The sequence below is a fragment of the Uranotaenia lowii genome, chromosome 2, assembly GCF_029784155.1.
Source record: "Uranotaenia lowii strain MFRU-FL chromosome 2, ASM2978415v1, whole genome shotgun sequence".
NCBI classification, from domain to species: Eukaryota; Metazoa; Arthropoda; class Insecta; order Diptera; family Culicidae; genus Uranotaenia; species Uranotaenia lowii.
This window is the reverse complement of record NC_073692.1, coordinates 266,676,432-266,701,538: the sequence shown is the minus strand read 5'-3', so window position 1 is coordinate 266,701,538 and position 25,107 is coordinate 266,676,432. Positions and strand designations below refer to the sequence as shown.

Below are 25,107 nucleotides of genomic sequence, written 5' to 3'. Positions count from 1 at the left end.
TAAAATTACATGAAATGATGAAACAAAATAAAGTTCCAAGCTTGAACTTGATGCCCTAAAAAATGAAACATTTTTCTGTTGGCAATTTATTTTCGTTTTCGACTTTTTAGTTTGTGCATTGCACTGCCTCGTTGGGAAAAAAGGTGCAAATTTTACATCTTGGAAGAATAAGGTAAGATATTGTTTAGTATAAACTGTTATTACGTAAATAACAATTATTATTGCATTTTGTTAACATTTATTGTAGGATTTGTAGAATGGAATATTCAATAGCTTACAACAGAACGAGAAGCATCTTTATACAATTTACGAGGAAGATTTTGAACGGAAACGGCTTAAAAATGGACCATTTATTGGTGCTCGATCAATAATTCCCACATCCTGGTCAAGGATCACTATTCCGGAACAGGACTTCAAAATTTCTTGAGATTTTTTATGCTCTCCATTTCATGCGCTGTTTTTGATTACATCAGTTCGCAGTATGCAAGATTATCGGAAACTTCTTGAAAGAATTTAGGATAAAGTATGTAATTTGCTTAAAAAAAGTTGGAATTAAAAAAAATAGATTTTTTTTTGTTTCTTTGTCAATTTTCGATATGTCCTTTTCAAATGATGAAGTAGATAAAATATCGTTTTCTCGTCAGAATGGCTTTCTCGATTTTGGTGTGTGAGAAAGAGCTTCAAATTTCAAGTTTGGGAAAACCCCTCCTAACTTATTTTCGTCGGGAGCCAGTTTCATACGATTTGGCGGCATTACTACTTGATGTTGGGTTATAATTGTCGAGAGTGAATCAAGCTTCATCGGAAAGTACAACATTATTCTGATTATCGGTCCAAGAGTATCAAGTACTTAATTCATGTCCAAAATCATCCAGTACACCTTAATAAATCCCGGATATTCGAAAAGGTGCATCAATTCGGTTTAGTTGCAAGACAGTGCTTCCATGTATGACATAAAACTAGAGAAATAGTGTTTGACTATTTAAAAACATTAGTAGTTTTATATTTGAAGCCTGTTTTTTTGGATTCAAATTCAGCCTCAAATTTGTTTCATAATTTTGCATCATATATATGAATGTTCTTGAAGAAATCAAGCAGTTTGATAAAGTATTATAGCTCAGCTTTCCTTAACGCTAGAGGAACATCTCTTAAAAGCCCATTCTAAAACCATTGGAATTCTAGAAAACTCCTTAAAATGCAGTTATCTATTCAATTAATTTGTAGAATCATTATTATCCACTTTAACACAGTAAATTTTTAGAAATAATCTTGGTTTTGTTGAAAAACACAAGTTGTACTATTCTTATCTCGTACCCTTTTTTTTCATATTTTTGGTCCTCAACGCCAATTTCTACATCCAAAAAAAGTAAACTTATGCTTCATTTATCTGTTAAACTATTCAAAACAAATTGTAGAAGAAAGTTTTGGTGATTTACAATCATTCATATTCTAACAAGCAGAAAGCATAGTGATACTATTCTTATTCGGTCACTGTTTATATCATTAAAGTTTTATTTAGTAGTTAAATTCGCAATTATATTATACTAATACCTCCGAAATTTGTGACTTTTTTAATCAAATGTTTAGAAACCCAAAATGAAAAATAACTGAATGTTCAATGACTCTAGTCCATATCTGAAATTTTCCCGAGCGTGGGGATGAAAATAATTAAATCTGGATTTTACAATCCAGATTCAGTTTCTAAATGAGCATTCTCATATATACACCCCCAACATATCTCCCGCTAAAAGCGTTCTAAGAAACTCCTATTCGACTACTAAGGTTCTTGCTGAAGTAGATGATCATCTCAGTCTGAGTATACTCGACATAGTTTGCAAATTTTAGAATATCGTCGATGTAGACAGTGATGATTTCGGCTCCCGTGAGAGTTCGGCTCATTTCATTTTCTCAGAGGCACAAGTTATAGATGTCATTTTTCGCATATAGAGGCAATTAACTCCCGAGATCTCCTGGTAAGTTCAAAACGCTAGCAAAGCTGGCTTCAGATAGAATTGGAAAAAAAACAATTACCTGTATTTCAGTTATTTATTATTGAATTCAAGTTTTTTTTGTATAAAAATGTTGCGTTTTCTTCATACTTTTAAGAAAATATACGGATAAAATTATTTGCCACGGTTTCGAAGGAATTTCGACTGTAGGTGTATTTTGCAAGAACAAGTCAATCAGGTGGGCTAGTTTACTCATAGGTATTCCGGCAACCGTGTATTTACCTGGCTAGCTGGCAACAGATTGAACATTCTTATTATATAGTCAGTTATATGAAGAAACACATCTTACCCGTCGGCCACTTATAAGATTCGAACCCAAAAGTTTTCTTGCCGATACCGGGAATCGAACTGGGCATACTAAAACCAGACTTGCGCCTGCCTATCCGCTAGATCACTTACGTTTGATGGTCTTTTTCGAAGCCCTCAAAAGTTGTTTAACAAGGCTGTTCGACAAGGCAAACTTAAAAACCAAGACTGTTAAGGTGAAATCATGTCCAAAATGGCATTCTTTTCGCAAGAGAGAATAGTCCAAACTTTCTGCTGTTGAGCTGCCACTGTCACAGTTGGTAGTGGTCCTGGCAGACTCATGGAATTTTCCTCGCCGTTCAATATTCAATAATTAATTTATTGGAAGATCGATTGTGTTCAGATGCTCTGCTTCAAGTTGATGAGCAATTGAAAACCGCGTTTTTCTCGTATATGGATGGTCGCATAAGTGCTCCTTAGTGACAGTTATGAACTTGGCCAGGTAGCTCAAACGGTACTTATAAGCTCACAGAATCGCTTTCAATGATTTTGGAGAGCACTGGGACGACCAATTATTTATCTTGTTAAAGAGGAAGAACCAATCACTCAATCACTCAAGACAAGGTATGTATGGCTCAGTAAAATAAATTATGCTGTGGAATCAAGAATCATGATGTAACTAAGATTAAATTTTCCCATTTGCCAATTGCTAAGGGAAACTAGGACTAAACATATCACTTGCATGTGTTATGCAGATGTACGTCTCTCTGTTTAGGAATTTGTGGATCCTCGAAGATGTCTCGGATTGCAGTAGGCCTTTAGTTAAAACGGGGATGGCACTTTTAATACTGTTTTTTTTACCTTTACGAACCGTTTCAACAGGGGTAGTGTGCTTGTCGACAACATCCGGATTCTAAAGGTCGGCAGCTCCATTGAACTTTACCACAGGGAACAGTTTCCAGTGGCGGAGTTCGGAATAATGGTAAAATGTGTTAAGTATTGTTTGTGGTGCGGTCGGGTATAATAATCATGCAAAGCGTCTTGGAGTGACGGACTGCTTTCCGGAAAGCTTCGAATTATGTTTGCTGTTCAAAAATTAAAAATTTCAGCATTTATTTCTAACTTATTTGTTGTTCTGATTCGCATTTACAACAGCATCATTTTGAGGAATCACGTTGAAATTACCATTTCTCATGATTTATATTCTCATAGCGAAAAACACATGAAATGTGGACTGTAATTTTTTTTTCAATATTCGGATGAAATTGAGATCATTAGCGTATATCAGAAGTCCCAGATGACTCTCGTGAGCCACTCCCGAGGTTTTTTGAAACGGAGAGGAGTTAACAGAGCCCAGTCGTACGAAAGCAGTTCAGCCTACGAGGTACGAGTTTATCCAGTTGCAGAGCCAATCCGGAAACCCCGATCGCCGCACTTTTTCTACAGCCAAATTATGCGGTACCTTATCGAAAGCTTTACTCGGGTCTACATATACAGCGTCGACTTGTTTACGTTTATCTAGCCGGCCAACTAATTTCGAAGCGTACGTCATGATATTGGTGGTCGTTGATCTACGTTTCATGAGTCAATGTTAATCTTAAGAGATGGTATGTTGTACAGTTTGGTACAGCACATCGTAAACGAGGCTTTTGAAAAACTTTCGGAAAACAGCGCAGAATCGATATTCCTCTATAATGTTCTGCTCTATTTATGTTTCCTACTTCATGAATTGGGGTTATCGAAGCAATTTTCCAGGTCCTGGGAAATCGGCCTGCTCCAACGATTTGTTGAAGATGATCGGAATGAGTGTAGAAAGAGAAGCAGTACATTACTTAACCAAGGGTGGTGGAATGCCATCCTTCTTTCGGTTTATCTAGTGCAGCCATCTTACGAAAAACATCATTCGGGAAAAATTCAGCATAGGTACTCAGGTTGAAATCCCGATTATACAAACTCCTCAAGTATAATTCAGATAAAGGTGGTGAGTTATTACTTAACACGCTCTGAAACATAGACGAAAATAGATTTGCAGCAGCATACGGTGTCTCGGCGGTGGTAACCCCCCTCCCCCCTCCCCTTGAAGGTCCACGAAAAACAAGCGAGGTGTTCTACTCTTTATTCATATTTTTTAATCCTTAATCATTGAATTTATGAATACTAAATTTTAATAGATTATACTCATTTCAGGGCTCTGTAATTAGGTAATATGGAACATTATTAAAAAATATTAATTGTATTTCTGTTTTCATATTTCGCACTATATATTGGGGTTCTTGATTATCAGTTGGCATCATCATTAGAAAATAGAATTGAAAAGGTGTTGGTTTGCATTTCATCCGAAATTTTATCCATAATTTTCTGAAAATCATCTGCATTACAATAGTTTTTTTTTTCGAAAAAGAAAAAAACTCATTTAGGATATGATCATTTAGAATCTGGCAGTTACTAACGCGTGAAATTTAAAAATAACTCGTTTGATCGAAAAACGTGAGCATTCTCGTGAGTCTCTTAATATTTTTAATCAATTTGATAAAAAAAAACAGAAAAAAACCAATAGTCCATGAGTCAACAACGAAAGATTCCCGAGGTGATTGTGTAAAAATATTTTTATCATGTTTTTTTTTCATCGTACATTTTTCAAAATCACGTTAACATTGACATTTGAAAAATGGCAACTTAATATTGCCAAATGTTTGCACACCTGAACTCCAGGAATATAATTATCACCGAAATGAAGCTCCCGGGCTCTAAATGCTCATAGCTTTAGAAATTATCCTGAGTTTTTGTTTCATATTCAGATCCGAAGTTCTTAAACTTAATTCTTTTGCAGAATTCAAAATTTCAAAAGGGCGATCCAGAATTTAAAATTCAAAATGAGATTCATCATTCAAAATTCATATTTAAACGAAAAATGAAATATAAAATACTTGATTTATGATTGAGGCCTCTATAACAAACTTCAATTTTTGACCCATATCGAAATATTGATCTGATATCTCAATTCAGATTTTTTCTTTAACATTTCAGAAATCGTGTTTAAACTCGGAAAAAGATCCAAAATCAAAATTTCATATTTAGTAATCTTGATAACTTTTTCGTATTTATGAGTTTAATGTGAATTTTGAATATAAATGCTATATCAGAATTCTTAACCTGAATTAATAGAAATACAGATTTAATAATTAAAACTAAGATAACAAATTGCAAGACATTGCAGACTTATAATTTGATTGTTATTTCAATTTCAAAATTTTTAATTGGTTTGATCTGATAGTTTTGTTGATCTGGATTATTTGATTTAAGCACGGAATAAGTTTTTTTTTAAATAAATCGACAACTTTCTAATAAAAACTATTTTTTGTCCAAACAAATAAGCTAAATTGACCAGAGTTTAAATCAAATTTAAAGATTATAACCATCGATGAACATAAGTTCTCTAATTTGTTACTAAAGGATTCCTTGTACAAACCTAGTTTCCCATTTTACAGATTTTCGAATAAATTTTTATTATTTTCTATGTAAAACATTAAACTTTTAATGTAAAAGAACTTTAAAATGGTTGAGTAATAAGTAATAAGAATGATTTTTTTGATTTTTTTAATTCGTGAATTGTTTGAGCAAATACACTGCCGGCCAAAAGTTTGGGATCACCCGCTAAAAAACATGCAAATTTTGATCATTTATATCTCAGCCGTCTTAGGACATATTGCAAATCTTCTGATCTCATTTGAAAGATAATGAGCAATAGCTATTTCGGAGGTATTTGGCCCATAAATAATGTTTTAGTTTTGCACCGAAAACTTAACCTAAATTTAGAACATTTTCAATAAATCGCATTCAATTATCAAAGCCAATCATTTCGCGATAGGGTGAACCAAATTTCAAAATTTGAGTTGCATTAGAATCGTTATTCTATACTTCTCAAAACACAATCAAAAAATTGTATGAAAAAATTTAAGAATGTACTATTGATTAATAGAATAGACACTTAAGTTATCGTCCTAAAGTTTGGGATCACCTTTAGTATGGTGTATCGGCCAAAAGTTTGGGATCATTCTTTTAAAAACATGCAAATTTATCTCATTCATATCTTTCTCATCTAAAACCGTATTGCAGATCTGAAGGGTGCATTTGAAAGCTTAGGAATTGTTATTTTTCATAAATTCATTCAAAAATTATATTTTAAATTCATAACCATAAAAAATTCAGAATCATAAGTGTGAATTTTCAAAAAACAATGAATTTCAGGTTAATTTTCTATGGTTATCACTTTAAAATATAATTTTTGTATGAATTTATATAAAAACAACAATTCCTAAGCTTTCAAATGCACCCTGCAGATCTGCAATACGATGTTAGATGAGAAAGATATAAACTAGATAAATTTGCATGTTTTTAAAAGAATGATCCCAAACTTTTGGCCGACACACCATACTAGGGGTGATCCCAAACTTTTTCACGATAACTTTAGTGCCTATTTTATTAATTAAAAGTATGTACATTTTTAAATTTTTGCACAAAATTTTTTGATTGTGTTTTGAGAAGTATAGAATAACGATTCTAATGGAATTCAAATTTTGAAATTTGGTTCACCCTATCGCGAGATGATTGGCTTTGATAATTGAATGCGATTTTTTGAAAATGTTCTAAATTTAGGTTAAGTTTTCGGTGCAAAACTAAAACATTATTTATGGGCCAAATACCTCCGAAATAGCTATTGCTCATTATCTTTCAAATGAGATCAGAAGATTTGCAATATGTCCTAAGACGGCTGAGATATGAACGATCAAAATTTGCATGTTTTTTAGCGGGTGATCCCAAACTTTTGGCCGGCAGTGTATATCATAGAAAAAAAGGTCACCAAAACCCTCTACCCACGAGGCCGTTCTTCCTGCGGCACTGACTTGAGGTATTCCCTGGTTACCCCTCTTTTTTCTTATATAAGACCAAAATGACCAAAACCAAAATTTTATTTTTAATTATTATTATTTATATTTTTTTTGTAGAGAAATGAATCCAACTGTAAGTTGAAATTTCAGGGACTAGACAAGATAAAAATAAATGTTGAAAAACATGCGAAAAAAATTCGCCTTGTCTCCCGGTAGGACTTGAACCCACATCTTGCGCCTCTCCGGGGCCCATGTATTAACATTCTACTTCAGGAGACAACCTGGCGTATGAAAGTTATACTGGTCGAGTGTCGATGTCTATCGGAATGAAGGGAATTGTTTTCCCGTGTGATCATCATCATTTTCGTAGTCTATTTCTATTCCCATCATATCAACTCACGGTAGTTGGACTCAAATTTGGACATTTTAAGCACGCCAGTTTTGCTGACTGAATGTTTGAGTTGAAACCCATCTCTGGGTCACAGTTTGAAAATAGAAAATAAGGTGGTTCCAAACACCGAATTTGGTTGGATATCCAAATACGGCAAACGCATCATTTCTCATCATAACTGACAACCCGTTCAGTATATGAGAAGGCAATGCAAATCTTGCCGTGCTTAAAATGTCCAAATTTTAGTCCAACTACCGTGAGTTGAAATGATGGGAATAGAAATAGACTACGAAAATGATGATGATCACATGGGAAAACAATTCCCTTCATTCCGATAGACATCGACACTCGACCAGTATAACTTTCATACGCCAGGTTGTCTCCTGAAGTAGAATGTTAATACATGGGCCCCGGAGAGGCGCAAGATGTGGGTTCAAGTCCTACCGGGAGACAAGGCGAATTTTTTCGCATGTTTTTCAACATTTAATTTTCATCTTGTCTAGTCCCTGAAATTTCAACTTACAGTTGGATTCATTTCTCTACAAAAAAAAGTTTCGCTGACTGAATGTTTGAGTCGAGACCCATATCTGGGTCACAGTTTAAAAATTATTCATATTATTTGAGACATTTTACCAACTTTCCCAATAATTTTCATTATGAAAGGAACATTGACCATCGGGAGAGTCAAGACAGCTTTCCCGATTTTTTTTCCATTTGTAACGAGAATCCACTCATCTCTCATATTGAAACTCAGCTGGATTTTAAAAGATTTCTATATAAGTTAGTGTTCAATATCATCTGTTAATTTTCAGATAGATGAACTGAAATTGAAAGATTTTGGCGTCCCAAATCAAAAACATTTGTCTGATTTTGTCAATCATCTCTAGTTTTGGTGATATGGCGTGTGAAAAATTCAAAATTTGTCAGTTTTTGGTAAAATCGATCTTTGATAACTAATAAACTATTATACCTGCATGAAAACTAAAAGCAGATTTGAATATATTTAGTATCCATTAGTAGTTTAGTAATAATTTAATCAAGGATTTCGATCTTGCCTAGATATTCTCCATCCATTGATACAACGCTTTAAAATTTTTTGATCATTTTTAGGAATTCCAATAGACTATTTCGACTATAATTCTACTATTTCTGACATCATTAAAAAAATATTTAAATAGGGTAGAAGCACTAGTTATTGAACAGGTACCAGATATTGAACATTAGTAAAACATGTACCGATTAAAACAATAATATACAGTAGAAAAATGAATCAAAATTCGTTGTGCCACTGTTGAAGCATTTTCTACCTCTGTTCAAATTTTTATCAAGAATCTCTGGCTCTTAAAGCCACAATCCCCGAAACTTGAATATGAGTTCAAATTTCGGCTTGGTTTTTCGACTGGATGAAAAAAACAGCCTATTTTTGATTGGGGGAAAAATTGGATAAAAGACAAATAAACGTCTATTTGATTTTGAAGATTCTAACTCATTTAACAACTTTGTTGATTTGACATACGATTTTAAAAATATCTAGGATGCATTAATTTTGTTTAAAATTTAGTCATAATTTTCTATTTTACAAATTTTGAATGAAAAAATAATATACAGAAAACTTCAAAAAAATTTCTCCAGAAGTCAAAATAATTCGTTGATCATTGAGTTAAAACCTCTATTTTCAAAGTATTAATAATGTTCTCGAAATTTGCCAAAAAGGTGCAAAAATTTGTTTTTATTCTAAATTTTGAAACAGGTTGCTTGTAACTTTTAAATATTCCTTCCTTTTGTTCTACAATTTACTTAACCAGGTTTGCTATTATCAATTTTAACTACATCTAATGAAAAAAAAACTAGTTTACAAATGAAATTAAAAAGCAGCCTTTTTCAGAAAATCCAACTTCAACCCTGCCGCTGATCCTATTAACTGAACGTGCCCTTGTATGTGCACACACTATCGCAAACACGCTTGTTGAAAGCAAAAAAAAAATCAAACAGAGTGGAATTCCTTCAACATTGTAAAGAGATTTTCGAACGCTCCCCACCACACATGCCAGGCGAGGCGGGCCCCTCTTTTTCAAAACATTCTCACCCAGGGAGCTACATAGCTGCTTCCCACAGTTTTCCTCCCAAAACCGGAGCAGCACATTAAGGATAGCTTGCAGTAGATAGTCAGATCATGTTCGTCGTTGTCGCGTAAAATGGGCAGTGGACTTTGACTAGTGAATCATGACATTGATTTGACGTTTTTGCTTCGGTTTATTAATCGTTGTTGGAGTGATTTGATGCGTTGAAGGATATGTTCGGTTGCATGTAGGCTCGGTGAAATGTTAAAAGAGTGTAGAATAGTGGTGTGCCGGAATGTGGATTTTGTTTTCCACCAGAGATGTAGCATCGGAAGGTGACATTTTGATGCAAATATTTTGAAAGTTAATAGGTGAAACCTCCAGCAGCCAGTGGGGGGCTTTCGTTGAGAGAAGCAGCAGCAGTCGTTTGTGTTGGTAAGAGAGAAATGTTTTGTGGGTATTAGAAGACGGTGGAGGTGCTTGCTGAGATTGAAGGAAAAATAAACGAGACACGTGAGAGATGGAAATTCTGTGGGAGTGAGAGAGCGAAAACTCTGAGAGATGAAAAGTTAGGGAGAGCGGTAGTTTTCATTCGGCTTTTCGCTTCTCTGTGGAAAATTTGGAAAAGTCGAGTCGACGATGGGAAAAACCGAAACTCGTTCAGTCTGTTTTTAGCTTCCGGTGAACTGGTGTGTCGGACTCTCTTATTCCCCACAAATCAGATCAGATGATGGCCTGATGAGAGATGAAGAATGTATTGAATGGGTCAACATTTTAAGGATGTAATTAATCATCTCCCATGTGTTTCTTTCTTGCCCGATGTCTATGTGCAACTGTTGTAATTCTGAAAATAATCTAATAGGTGTTACCAAAATTGTGTACAAAAGTTACTCGGTGTTTTACAACTTCAGCCTTGATAAATAGTGTCCTGAATTGATGTGGTTGTAATTCTGATGTTGGTTCTGTCATTCCGTTGGTCTCAAGATCGGAAGGAATTTTAAAATGAGTGTCAGAAAGTGCCAGTTGAAATAGAAACCGTCAAGCTACCGTTCACAGAAATAGCGAGCTGATGAAGTCGGGCGAGATGTTCCCGAGCGAAGAGTGATCTTTGCTAAGTCGTTCGCTAATATTCCAAGTTTAGTCGAGGACAGAATCGACACAGGAGAAAATTTCATCCAGCCGTCACAATATGTTCAAAAATATCTTCCATCCGAAGAATCATCATCAGTGAGATGAAGGCAGGCCGCTTGATTTCGTTGTCGGCAAAGTGAGTTGGCGTATTGACCACTTGTAAATTTAGTGCGCTTAGGAGGAATAGAAGCGTTCCGTAATCTAAAGTTGCTTCGACAGACGTTTTCTCAGAGTGTGGGGAGAAAAAGACGACGAGCGAGGAGGTAAAACATACGACTTGATGAGCTCTGGACTGCTGTCAAGTGCGGTCTGAAGAGGTTTTTCGACGACTGGCAGATTCCTCACGTTCGGGGAAATCTTCGTATTTGTGTATCGCTGTGCTGTCTTTCGAAACCTTAAAAGTTCGAGTTTACGATCTTCCGCGACCAACCTCAAGTGCAAAATAACATCGTTCGTGTATGTTTTGGCAAAAACAGCCCAAATAAAACCCATAACAACCACACGAATAATTAATTGCAGGCCGTCTGACATGGACAATCCTCGGTCGAAAGTGTAAAACCTGTCGACATCTGGAAAGCGCCAAGTCCTGTGTGTTTCCTGTTTACCACTCCCCTGATTGTAATAACCCAAAAGTGTGAAAAGGTGTCCTGAGAAGAAAGTGGAAACACATTTTCCTGTCATCGCCAGTGGAGCATGAGAGAATTATAAGCCCCCATACGTCGACACGAGAAAAGAGAGTCATCAGGGGGAAGAAACCTGTACTGTAAAGTTTGTTTCAGTGTATGCAAATATTTCAACCTAATGTTTATCCATAATTCACGGCTTACTTAGTCTGCCAGTAAATAAACAGGTGGAATAGTTAGTGGTGGCCTCCTGATCACAGTTCAAGATTAGTGAAAGAACCTCAACCGGGGCTGGCTTTGCGACATAACAAAACGCAAAACCATTTATCAAAACCGAGAGAAAAGAAAGTGAAAACAACGGCGCGTGTGTTAGCTGAGCCTTAATCAAAAGTATTAACATCAAAAGTGCTGCAAAAGTAACCAAAACCCAAAGCAGAAGTCCACCCTGGAAAGGAAGAAACAACCGAAGAAGGAAATCCCATTTTCGTGTAGGTTATCGTGTTACCAGCATAACGCTTTAATGAAAATCGAAAGTGCTTCTGGGTGTCGTGGGAAGAAAATTTCCATAGAACCCTACCACTTCAACGACCCTCGACAACAGCAATAACAAAAACCCCCAACAACAGCAACGACATCGATGGAAAGGAAACCCGTCTAACCGACCATTATCACACACAACCAGAAAGAGAGTGTTCGCAGTGCCGCAGGAATTTATGATAATTACTTTGGTAATTTCTTTACTGGTTTTTCTTGGGCTTTACCTTTCTCTCTACATTGCGTACCCAGAAGAAATGAATCAAACTAGAACTTGTTTAAAGTTCCAAAAATCTTTAGAAACTATTTTCAACCGTTTGCTTATTGAGTTTCCATATATTTTCATGGATTCACATTGAATACGTGTATAATAAGCCTTCTTGATCCAAGAGCAAATCAACTTTGAATCACCGATAATATTCACCTTTTCGTCCAGCGGTAAACGGGATTATGGGAATTTTATTGCCAGAGTGACCCCGTTTCTAATTTTTGTGTTAAGATTTCTTATTTGACTGGGATTGGTTTGTTTACGCTTTTTGCTGATTCGATGAAAATCGTATCCTTGAGATTTGACTAAGAATTTAATACTATTTTCTTTGGATTTAATTAAAGTGTTCATTCGTCTAAACTCTTAAAAAAATACGTTCAAATGATCAAAAAAAAAATATGTTGGTGAAAACAACTATAACAGCTATTAAACTCTCACATAAATCCGTGGATGGATTTGAGATATTTTAATTCTTAAGCTTCCCAAGTAACCAAAAGTTTGAATTTCACTTTAGAAACGGACTAAGAAGTTTACATAGAGCTGCACAAAAGTTACGCGGAACTTTTGTGGCCTAATGTAACTTTTTTCGATCTTCAACCCGGGTTGTTTGGTAAATAACAACGTTTAGCACAAATTTAAACTTGATATAACTGAAATTAGAAACCTGTGTATCGAATAGTTTTTTTGGTCAACGACCAAATACCGAATATTGACCGTTTCAGTTTCAACCATTCGGTGAAACGAATTTTCTTCCGAATATTCAGTCAAATATTCTGTCGAGTTTTCAAGAAAAAAAAATTGTAGCGGTTATTTCAGTTTCCTTCTTTTTCTTCCATAAATTTACAAACATGTTTTTGAGTGGATTATTCTCAAGCTGATGTGTTATTCATAAGTTTTTGTTTTTGTTTGTCTTTTTTTTTATATTATTTAGGTCGGAACAAATTTCAAATCCTTCTTTTCTCACTCGGAGTTGGAACATTGCGATAGGGAGGAGGGGATTATAAAAAAAAAATGCATAAAACAGACAAATTGGATTAAATTGCATGAAAAATTGTATGCAACAAAATTGCAGACTATATCATTGCACAAAATCAATGGATTAATCAAGAAAAATTCAATAAAATGAAGAAAACAAAAGGTGAAATAACTCCCTTCTTTCAAAATTAGTTTTTTGGTTTGTAATTTTTGGGGTAGGTATTTGATTTTTGCAAAATTTACATAAATACTTAAAACTATATTTATTCCCCCTTTTGGTTATTTGGAAGTTTCGAAGGGGGTGGAGGGTGACAAAATAAGAAATTAATGTTTGTTCTAGCCCAATTAGCTTTTGACCCATAAGATCTTCTCCATGGCAACAGATCGTATATCCAAGGTTTCAAGAGTACAATTTATTTCCAGCAAGTGTGTCAATATGATATATTTGGAAGTTTTCAGCTTGCAACTTTATTCGGGTGCATCCAAATAAAAGAAATATCTTCGGGGACCATCAAGGAATTCCTGAAATCTTCAATTTTGCATTATTATTTTTTTTATGGACGCACCCTGAAAGCCCAGGAAAAAAACTCCCTTATCATACCTTCAGTGTCAATTTGACATTCCTCGCTTAAAACCGCTATATCTCTCTTGTTTCTCAACCGACTTTTACATTTTATAGTTTTGGAAACCTCGTTATGTACAGATATCTTTTCCAAACAATATTCATCTACAACACTTTAGTTTTCCGTTAAACAAAGTCTGAAAAATTCCGAAAAAACATGTTTCTGAAAAAATACAGAAATGTCCAAGATAGCTGAAGTGAGAATTATTTTGCACATACGAATATATTTTTTTGTTTTTTTTTTTAATCATGACTACAAACATGTAAAAAACTAAGTAAAAACCGTTCTTTTCAATCAAAGAACCGCCAAAATTGATGAAGTCATACCTGATAAGTGTACGTCCTTCAAACCGTCGCACAGTGGCCCAATTCTCAAAAAAAACCTGGCAAAAAAGTCTGTTTTCAACACTTTTTCTCTGAAACCTTTTGAAATTGTTCAATAATCATAATTTCATTAAAAAATAATGGGCTTGTGATATAGCTCAGTTGGCAAGTCTGTTGTCTCCTGAGCCGATGTCCGCGAGTTCGAGCCCAAGAGCAAACATCGAACACAGTTGTACCGGATGAGTTTTTCAATAACGATCCGCCAACTGCACCGTTGATAAAGTCGCGAATGCCATAAAGATGGTAAAACGACTAAAATCGAAACAAAAAAAAAAAATTAAAAAATAACATTTTTTCTTTGAAATTAATTATTTTACTCTAGGAATTTAAAAAAAAATGTCAGCTCAGATAGTAAATTCTTGTATTATACAAATAGAATTAAATCAAAACAGATTGACATGACAACGCTCTGGTGCCGAACACTTTTTAATTTTTCATTAATTATCGAGTCGCTAATACTGATCAAAATTATGAAATTAGGGTTTTTTTTCTTAAATGATAATTTATTATATCAATGGTTATTTTAACACAAAACGCTTAATTTACATTTTAAATGAGATAAGCAAACTTGGTGTTTCATATTTTCTCAATTTTTTAATTTAACTTTGGGTTTTTTTTCTTTTTTTATTTCATATTTTCTTTTTTTTAAATAATACCATAAATGTTTTTAACTATTTTTCAATTTTCAATTGGTTCTCATGAATTTTGACCAGCAACAAAGGATCTATGATTTGATCAATAATAAGAACAATATTTGAGAAACCGTTATTTAATTACTTTTGGGAGTTATTCGTAATTGAAAAAATTAACACAGAATTTCGTACTGATAGTGCTTTAAAATTTGAAAAAGATGTTTTATGAATGGATTTTTAAAAAAATTCAACCTAAAGATCCAATTAAATTTACTAAATTGATATTTAAATGGATCCCTAGGTTGAGTTTTCTCGTGAACCAGAAGGTTATTGGCTTAGAAGTCGAATTTGAAAAAAGTGGTTCAACTTTTTGACGCTGTTTTCAAAAAAATGGCAAAAAAGGCAGCCCAGTTTGCAATATTTTGTAGTCCTGAAATGTGGGAATCTATCAAACGTAAAAATAAAGTGGAGTTATATGGAGTTTTTTCTTAATCTATAGTTGAAGTCATAAAACTCAAAATATTTATCGTTTTTGTAAATAGATTCATTATAAAAAAAATCATATTATTCCAAAAACAAATTTTTATTAGATAAGGTGTAAAATATGCCTAACAAAAATAATTGCAAAGCAAAATATACTCTCGATTTGAATATCTATTCGATTTTCAATGTAAGCAAATCTTTGCGAAATTTTCAATAAATATTCTAACTTGTCTTAGCATTTCTTTGAGATCTCCTAAACGGGTAAACTCATGACCATCATTTTCATGGTTTCATGTAGCTTGAAAATGCCGGAACGCGACGAAACATTTAAATAGATAATTAAGAGCGCTTCAAAAATAGACTTTTGGCCAGGTTTTTCTGAGTTTTGGACCATTGTGCGTCGTCGTCTAACCGGAAAATTCTTTCTGCGCTTGGTGTTAAGGTCTAAGAAACTGTCATTATGGCTACCGGTTGATAGAAAGGTTTTTTGTTAGGTAGCTCAGACAAAGATTTGATGAGTCGTTGTAGAAAAATCTATGATTATTTACCTATCTACTATAAGGTATCAAATCTTTGTTAGAATCGAATATTTTCAAGAATTTCAAGAACTTTAGAACGATTTTTTTTCGATAGTGAAATACGGAAGATGAGAATTATTTTGGGGGAAGCCTAAGTAAGGTTGACGCCAAAATTGTAAGTCGTTTCCACTCTTTTGGTGTATTTAATTTTAAAACAAATTGTTCTGGATCGTCGCACACAAAGTTTGAAGTGGACTGTAACACCTTTAGACGATCCGAACAGAGGAACAAAGTCCAATTTTGAGCAATTAAGGCTCTACACACAAGTCCCGTTTCACTTGGTGGGACAGACCAATACCTTCAGTGATAAACTCACTACACAATATTTCTTCCACTAGAAACAAAAACTCGAGCAATTTACCGGGGGGAACTTGACTTTTCCCAAACTTTATTCGACCGACGGGGTTAAAATTAAAGAGGCGATGTTGTTCGGTTGGTGGTTGGACTAAAGTGATTTTTATTGCTTGATCAACAGCTGATGCTGTCAGCACGATCGTGTACCTTTCGTATCGTCGAGGTGAGTTCTAGAGAGAGAACTCACTCTTTCGGAATTTGGCTAGGGTGGCTCGGCGTTATGGCAACAATTATACAATACAAAACATGCCGCCCCCCTTGAAACCAGCCGCGTTTCAACACCAATTCACAAAAATTATTCTTAATACTAACAATTCAATCAATTCTCACATACTAACAATATTTCGTACAAAAAAAAACAGATCCTTTAACATTTAACAAACAAAACTTTCATTTAACGGTTTGTCAAACAGTTTGACCGTGAAACCGTACTATATAGTATCGCCGATCGACAATTTTCGATTCTCGATTGTTCTCGCTCGCTGCTCTGTGTGGTGATCAGATTAATGCCATTGCCGTTTGCCTACGGCCGATATATCACCGAGTGGTCACCGAACGTATCCCGTACAACAAAGGCAACCCTTTTGCCAGCTTTGTACGTACGAGATATACGGCTGCTGGTGGCTGGAAATTCCTCCTGGTGTGTTTTTCTTCTCATGCTGCTGTTGCGTAGTTTGGATCAGCTGCTGTTGGGACACAAATCCACCCGTTGATGCTGCTGATCACTAGTACGTGTCGATTCATTGCCAAATGGTTTTTTCACAGTTTTTTTTTTTTTTTAAATTGAATTAAAAAAAACTTTCGATAAATTCGGTGTGGTGACCAACCAGTCAGCATAACTTGACGCTGCGTGGGAAGTTCTTCTACCAGAAGCTTTCGATAAGCCATTTAATGCTGGACGCGCTGCTGGTGAGTCCGTTGCAAGCCACTTCCGCTTGATGTGATGGATTGTTGACGTGTGGATTCCGGACGTCATGCATAGATTGATAGGGACCTCGGTGACTTGCTTAGTGGTGCTTGCTGTAGTTGTTGGTGGATTCATGGCTCTCCGATGTTCGATACCCAAAAAATAGAAATGTCCCGCAGGACTTTAGTAGTTTTAAACATAACTTGCAATGACCACATGCTCCATTGCACATACTGACTGGACTTATTCTGACATAAACAGACAAATAGACACACATGAAGACTTTAACAACTGACACATTTTTCCAAAATATTTCTTAGAAGTCCCTGTTGGAACTTTTATTGACGAATTTCCATTATAAGGTCTTCTGACGATAACTGACATTTGGTTCTGACTCAATCTTTATCATATTTTTTGACGAATTACCATTGTAAAACATTTCTGATTTTATTCAAACGACATTTGTTCTGACTCATTCTGTTCTGAATTAGGTTCGGTTACATTGCCGACTTCATTTTCACGAATGGGAAGAATACAAATCTTGCTTATGCCACGGTCAAAGGACCCGTTTTGCGTACGAACCGTTACAACGCGGACGTTACCATCCTGCCCTTGAAACACTTTCTCAACTCGACCCAGTTGCCATTTCTGAGGAGGACTATTATCATCTTTTATGATTACTAACATTCCGACTTTAATATTCTGACTTTGCTTTTTCCATTTTGAACGATTTTGCAAATCTGACAAATATTGCGTTCTCCACTTTTTCCAAAATTGCTGTGTAAGTTGTTGAGCTCTCTGCCACATAGTAAGTCGGTTTGTCGGTACTGCTATGACATCTCTGTCCGGAATTGCTGTCATCGGGCGTTGAACAAGGAAATGCCCTGGAGTTAGTGCTTCAAAATCTGACGGATCGCTTGTGAGCTGTGTAAGGGGTCTTGAATTGAGAACAGCCTCTATCTGTGCCAATGCTGTTATCATTTCATCGACGCTCAATGTACGCAAGCCAACCGATTTTTTAAAATGGCTCTTGAATGATTTGACTTGTGCCTCCCAGAGGCCTCCGAAATTTGGCGTACGTGGCGGAATAAACTTAAACTCGATCCCTTGGTCTGACGCATTTCTAACAACTGTGTCTTGAAACTGACTTGAGTGGAAGTGGTGAACTAGTTCCTTTAACTCTCGGCTTGCTCCGACGAAGGTAGTGGAATTGTCACACATGATCAGCTTTGGTTTCGAACGACGTCCAACGAATCTTCGTAAAGCTCCGATAAACGCTTGAGTTGTCAGATCCATGACGAGCTCTAGGTGAACTGCTTTGGTTACCAAACAAACGAATATGGCCACATAGCACTTGACAGGACTCGCTCTACGATTTGGATAGCTGACGAGAAAAGGGCCACAATAATCCACTCCAACTCTTAAAAACGCTGATGATTCGGTTACTCGCTCGGCAGGTAGGTCACCCATCACTTGTTCAACAACCCTCGGTTTTGATCTGAAGCATGGAATACATGAATGGATCACGGATCGGGCTAAACTCGCTATGTTTGTTGGCCAAAACTGTTCCCTCACGCTTGAGATAAGAAGTTGTTGACCAGCGTGGAATTGCCGAAAATGATAATCCCGCATAATGGATATGGTAAGCTGATGGCGGTGATCGAGGATCCATGGATGCTTGCGCGAAAATGCAATGTTTGCATTCCTCAATCTCCCTCGCGCTCGAATGGCTCCTTTATCCAAGTAGGGACCAAGACCAGCAATTCGTGACGAGTGTTTGACCTCTCCGTGTCTTGCGAGATCACTTAACTCCGCTGCAAAGCTTTCAGCTTGAGATAAGCGAACCAGTGTGAGCGTTGCTTCCGATAATTCGAACCGACTGAGGTTTCCGACTATTTTCTTATCCCTATTCACCTTCTGCGAATTGTGCCGGAAGCGTTTGAACAATGCGACAATTCTTGTGAGACTGACAAAGGAATCATGTAGATCAAAAATTTCATTTCGTGGAGCTTCGTGGACGACAAGAGCAGTACTTGGTTTCTCTTCTAATAATGACGGTTCTATTTCTGTTGACCTTTGGTCGTTTTCGGTGGGCCATGAATGCTCTTCTTGAGATAACCAGTGGGGACCTTCAAACCATATACTCTGACATATCAACTGGTCAGGAGACTCACCGCGCGAAATGAGATCTGCTGGATTTTCAATTCCGGCTACATGATTCCACTTTCCATTCTTTGTAATGTGCTGGATTTCAGATACTCGATTTGCGACAAACATTTGCCATCGTGACGGTGGAGACGCAAGCCAATGCTTGACGATCATCGAATCTGTCTAAAAGTATGCTTCGTTGATGTGTGGATTCACGTGCGTAAATTTCTCGTACAGATGGCTGAGCGTTAAAGCAGATGATAGCTCCAAGCGTGGAATGGAGGTCTTGCGTTTCGATCGTTTCAGGTTTTCGAGTGGTGCAACTCGCGATTTCGAAGTTATCAATCGTGCTAAAATGGATCCGTTTGAATCCACACATCGTAAATACAAACACGCCCCGTATGCACGTTCTGAAGCATCGCAAAATCCGTGTAACTGAACTGACACAAGACTATTTCTGAATCCGACCCAACGAGGAATTGATAATTGAGCCAATGCAACGAGATTCTGCCGATATTCTATCCAGAACTGCTGACTTTTTTCATCCAACGGCTCATCCCAATCCAATTTTATGCGCCACAAATGTTGGATGAATATTTTAGCCTGAACAACAACAGGTCCCACTAATCCAAGTGGGTCAAATAAACACGCCACATCGGAATGCACAACTCGCTTAGTTATCTCACAATTATCGAATTTCAACTGAGGATAACTGAAGCAGAATTCATCTGCTGTTGTATTCCACTTCATTCCGAGAGTTTTGACTGTTGAACTTGAGCTATCGAGTTCGAATACTGACTGGTTATCGATCATATACCGGGGGAGGCCCTTCAAAATGCTCGAACAGTTCGAATTGAACTTTCGTAGATTGAAACCTGCAGAATCGGTGAGAGAAGTTGTTTCTTGGATGAGTGCCATAGCTTCTTCGACACTGTCAGCACCTGTTAGACAGTCGTCCACATAAAAATCTTCGATGATAACTCTGGAACCGATTGGATAAGTTGTAATGTTATCTTCACCGAGCTTTCTGAGACACCTTGTGGCTAAATATGGAGCACTTGCCGTTCCGTAGGTAACTGTAGTAAGTTCATAAATTTTAATTGGATCATTTGGCGAATCTCTCCATAAAATGCGTTGGAGGTGCTGATCCGGACTCTGTACGCGTACCATCCGGTACATCTTCTCAACGTCTGCACTGATTGCGTACCGATGCAGACGGAAGCGTAGGATGATGCACATCAGATCGTTTTGAACAACTGGGCCCACCCTCAAACCGTCGTTAAGCGAAACGCCGGTTGAGGTGCGACACGATGCATCGAAAACTACTCGTAGTTTCGTTGTGGTGCTGTCCGGTTTCAGCACTGCGTGGTGCGGCATATAGTATACAACGCTATCATGATTCTGTCCTTCTAAATTCTGACTTGAACCCTGACACAAACTCTGAGGTGAAATCTGACTCTCTTGCACTTCTCTCATGTGACCCATTAAGAGATACTCATGAATGAATTCGGTGTACATTGAATTCAGTTCGGGATTCGCAATCAACCGTTTTTCAAGGCTTATATACCGCCTCATCGCTATGTTTTGAGATTCTCCAAGTTGCCGTATAATGGCAGGTTTCTTGGGCAAACTAACAATGAATCTCCCTTCTAAATCTCGGCTTATAGTGCGCTTGAAGTACTCTTCACAAGCCGTCTCTTCTACGGAATAGGTGCTTTTAGTATGGCACGATTCGAGCTCCCAAAATCTGGCTACTAATTCCTCAAGTTGGGCCGTAGAACTGACAAGTGTAGCTGTACTACTCTGACACGTTCGAGGCGCACCTGATCCACACTGGTCAGGCCCCTCTAGACTGACAACTAAATCGGACTGTTTTTCTGACACTTTCCCGGACACTATCCAACCGAATACTGAATTTTGTAAAACTGGACCATTATCAGCGACTTTATGACTTTCATCACACAACAACTCATAAAAATACTCTGCCCCAATAATCATATCAATGGGGCCCGGTTTCCAAAAATCTGGATCCGCTAAAACAACATCAGGCAATGAATTTTGACGATGAATTGGAACGGGTTTTACGGGCAATGTGCGAGTTATATTGGGTAAAATGTGGAAATGCATATTTTCGCGATAGCTAGAAAGTGTAGGTAAACGAGGCTCAATGATTGCTTCTACTGCTTTTGTGGAGGTGACCGAGGCATTACCAATTCCCTGAACTGTCAAAGTTTCCTTGAATTCAACGAGGTTTAGTTTGTTAGCAAAGCTGCTAGTTACATAACAGAACTCTGAACATGAATCAAGTAGGGTTCTAGCAAATGTGTGATTTCCAAATCGATCAACTACACGAACAACTGCTGTCGACAACAGAACTTGAAGAGGAAAGCTTTCACTCCTTTGAGTGGTTCCAAAAGTGTGCGAAATAAGAGTATCGGTGGTGACTTGTGGGTTAAGCTGTGGATTGGATGATTGAACAACTGGGTAGGAAGTGGATGCTTGGGGAGGTGCCTGATTTGGTGTGTGCTGTGGTTGGTATTGTGAGTTCGGTCTATTTTGATTCACCCGCGATTGATTGGCATAACTTGGTCTACGACGTCTTTGTGGAACGGAGGAGGAATAAGGTCGCGCGAAATTGCTAGGCTTGTCGAAGTGCAAAAGAATATGATGTTTATCCCGACAGAGTTGGCACGAATCTTTTAAACAAGAATCAACAAAATGTTCAGTTGAGAAGCAGTTAATACACAGGCGATGCTTTCTCACTTCTGACAAACGCTCGTTTACTGACCAATTCTGGAATCTTCGACACTGATACACCTTGTGGAAAGGCTCGCCACAAAATACGCAACCTCCTCGAGGTTGTGACGACAGATGGGTCGTTGTTGTTCTGGATCGACGGAACTCGGACTCAGGCACATTGTTAGAAAGGAGGGACTGTAGAACCAGGCACTGATCACGCAGGAAGTCCATGACTTTCTCGTACGAAGGAACCTCTTTTGAGTTGTGATGCGTCTCCCATTGGCGGAGAGTCACTGCATCCAGACGCATACAAACCATGTGGGCAAGCAAGGTTGACCAATTCTCCGGCTGCTCCCCAATTTTGCTCAACATTTGTAAGTTTTTGTCAAAGTCGCTAATCAGACGATTCAGCGACTCGCAATTCTCTCTTCGCATCGGCTCAATTGCAAAGAGTGCATCCAAGTGGGCCTTTACAATCAGTTTTCTGTTCTCGTATCTTTTCTCGAGTGCGTTCCATGCGACTTGGAAGTTAGCTGTGGTCATTTCGATCGAACTGATTTCCTGAAGGGCTTCATCCGTTACCGACGATCGCAAATACGAGAACTTGTCGATCGGAGAAAGCTGGCTGTTGTTGTTAATGAGGCTTACAAACATGTCGCGGAACGTCACCCATTCTCGTAACCTTCCTCCGAAGCTCGGTAGCTGAATATCAGGAAGTTTGACCCTAGACATAGTCGTGTCAAATCCATCTTTTGGTTCCATCGTGTTTTTTCCGTTTGGTCGAAAATTCAGTAACGCAGCCTTCGTAGGATAGTACAATTTTTCGACTTCGTTAGCCGTTTCGTCGAATTCCGCTTCACGACGAGAAGTGTGAGCTTTGATACGACGTTTGCGTTCAGTTTCGGTTTCCTTGGTGTCTGGATTCCTTTCTATTTCTTCATCATCGAGAATGACTTTCATCCTCCTCTGCACCTCGTAAAACTTACGCATGGCATTTTCCAACGTTTCCAACCGCACTTCAACCTCGATTTCATGTTGGCCTCGTTGGAACTCGCTGACAAAAGTAGCTATGGATTTAATCGTCCTCCTCAACTGCCTGTCCTGCTCCTTCAATTCGCTGAAATCAACGTCTTCCATTGTGGCCATGCCTTATATTGCACTCGCTGACAAATACCACAAAATCTGACACAAATCACAAATTACAAAATCTGACCAAAAACTGTTAAAATTTGCAAATAATTGTTCACGTCGACACGGCCTCTTTAGTGGCGATGCCACTTCTTACTATCAAACTCAAAAACCTTCCAAAATCTGACACCTGGTAAATTAATCAAAGAAATTTATTCGCCACTTCGACACGCACTAGCACTTGCTTTGCACTTCTAGGTGCTTATTTGTTACCAATGGTTGATCTTTCCGATCACTGACCAAAACAGACAAAACCTCAGACACAAAACTGAATCAAATGCACTTTACTTTCTAATTAATTGACTTAATTCAATCCGGATGATTGAATAACTCGACTCAACTCAACGTTCCACAAACCAAGCGCGCCCGATTGACTGGGGGATTCAACAAAAGTTGACTGGCAAGGTAAACCAGAACAACAGCAGAAAATAGATCTTAATTTAATCAAGGATTGCACTTATTAAATCACCCCAAATACTACCCAGAAATAATTCATCGATTCCAATATCCGAAATTTATTTATCCCACAATCAACGCCACAAACGACATGCACACTTGTACTTTCCTGTTTGTTCAAAATTATCCGAATGCTGTCCAGGATGTTCCGACAAATAAAACCAACTTCTGTTCCGTCTGCTCGCCGTCCAACCTTTTGTAGGTCTCGCTGTGACGCTGCGAAATGGCGCAGGAATGCGCGATGGCCGTGCAGCGATGGCGCAGCGGCTTGATACCCACAAAAAAGCGATGGCGCTTGATCGCTTGGAGTCCAGAAAGTTCAAGGAATCTCAACCCAAACACATCAACCATCCGTCGGTCACTAGAGCTGCACTGTCCTTATTCGGTTCGAATGGACCAAAATGTTCTGGATCGTCGCACACAAAGTTTGAAGTGGACTGTAACACCTTTAGACGATCCGAACAGAGGAACAAAGTCCAATTTTGAGCAATTAAGGCTCTACACACAAGTCCCGTTTCACTTGGTGGGACAGACCAATACCTTCAGTGATAAACTCACTACACAATATTTCTTCCACTAGAAACAAAAACTCGAGCAATTTACCGGGGGGAACTTGACTTTTCCCAAACTTTATTCGACCGACGGGGTTAAAATTAAAGAGGCGATGTTGTTCGGTTGGTGGTTGGACTAAAGTGATTTTTATTGCTTGATCAACAGCTGATGCTGTCAGCACGATCGTGTACCTTTCGTATCGTCGAGGTGAGTTCTAGAGAGAGAACTCACTCTTTCGGAATTTGGCTAGGGTGGCTCGGCGTTATGGCAACAATTATACAATACAAAACACAAATGTTGAGGTAAATTTTAAGCCCACAAATGTGACGAAATTCCCAGTTATGCAGCTCGAGAAATTGAATGCCTATGATCTGTGGAGTAGCTAGGAAAAACCTTCCTAGGAACCATTTGCCCTCAGGGAAGGATATTATAAGCTCGCATCGGTTCAACCATTAAAATCACAATGTTGAGCACTCTGAAAGTTCTAAGATTGTGACAATAAATCTTTTGATGACGTGGAATCGAGCAGTTCTTTCTTACTTATTGAAACTTGGCGATGTTTAAAAAAAAACTTCAAAAAGCAAAGTGAGAAGCTTTATCCAAAATCATATTAAAAAAATCAATTGAAGAATTTCCTTGACATCAGTACTAAAAACATCGACTATAAGTTGCATAATGACAAGAATGGTGCTAATTTTTGGTACCGGCAATCAATTCATAATCTACCTTTGAGGTTTCTCAAAATCGTGGACAATGGTGTACCAAGAATTTGTTGACAGTGTGGCTCAAAGAAGCTTAAAAAAATTTAACCACCCTAACGGACTTTTAACGAAAGAAAACCTGAAAACAATTTTCGAGATACGGAAGATTATCTAGAACTTCTTCAGAGAACTTCTTTTGAGAACATTTTTAAGTGGATAATTTGAAACCTGAAAAGT

General features: G+C 37.4%; 1 protein-coding gene across 7 annotated transcripts in view; it reads left to right on the top strand.

The window, feature by feature from the left end:
• The first annotated feature begins 9,783 nt into the window (after positions 1-9,783).
• The window catches only part of LOC129749058 (small conductance calcium-activated potassium channel protein), a 759,751-nt gene continuing 744,427 nt past the window's right edge, over positions 9,784-25,107 (top strand). For 5 of the 7 annotated variants that reach the window (XM_055743900.1, XM_055743897.1, XM_055743895.1 and 2 more), the window contains exon 1: positions 10,282-11,837. Coding sequence is in view for 1 of the 7 variants with exons in the window: in XM_055743898.1 (XP_055599873.1) it covers positions 12,063-12,077 (15 nt within the window). In the remaining 6 variants the exon portion in view is untranslated. Of the gene's footprint in view, positions 10,031-10,281; positions 11,838-11,874; positions 12,078-25,107 lie in introns of those variants that run through there. The other 2 variants (XM_055743894.1, XM_055743898.1) reach the window with 2 other exon arrangements.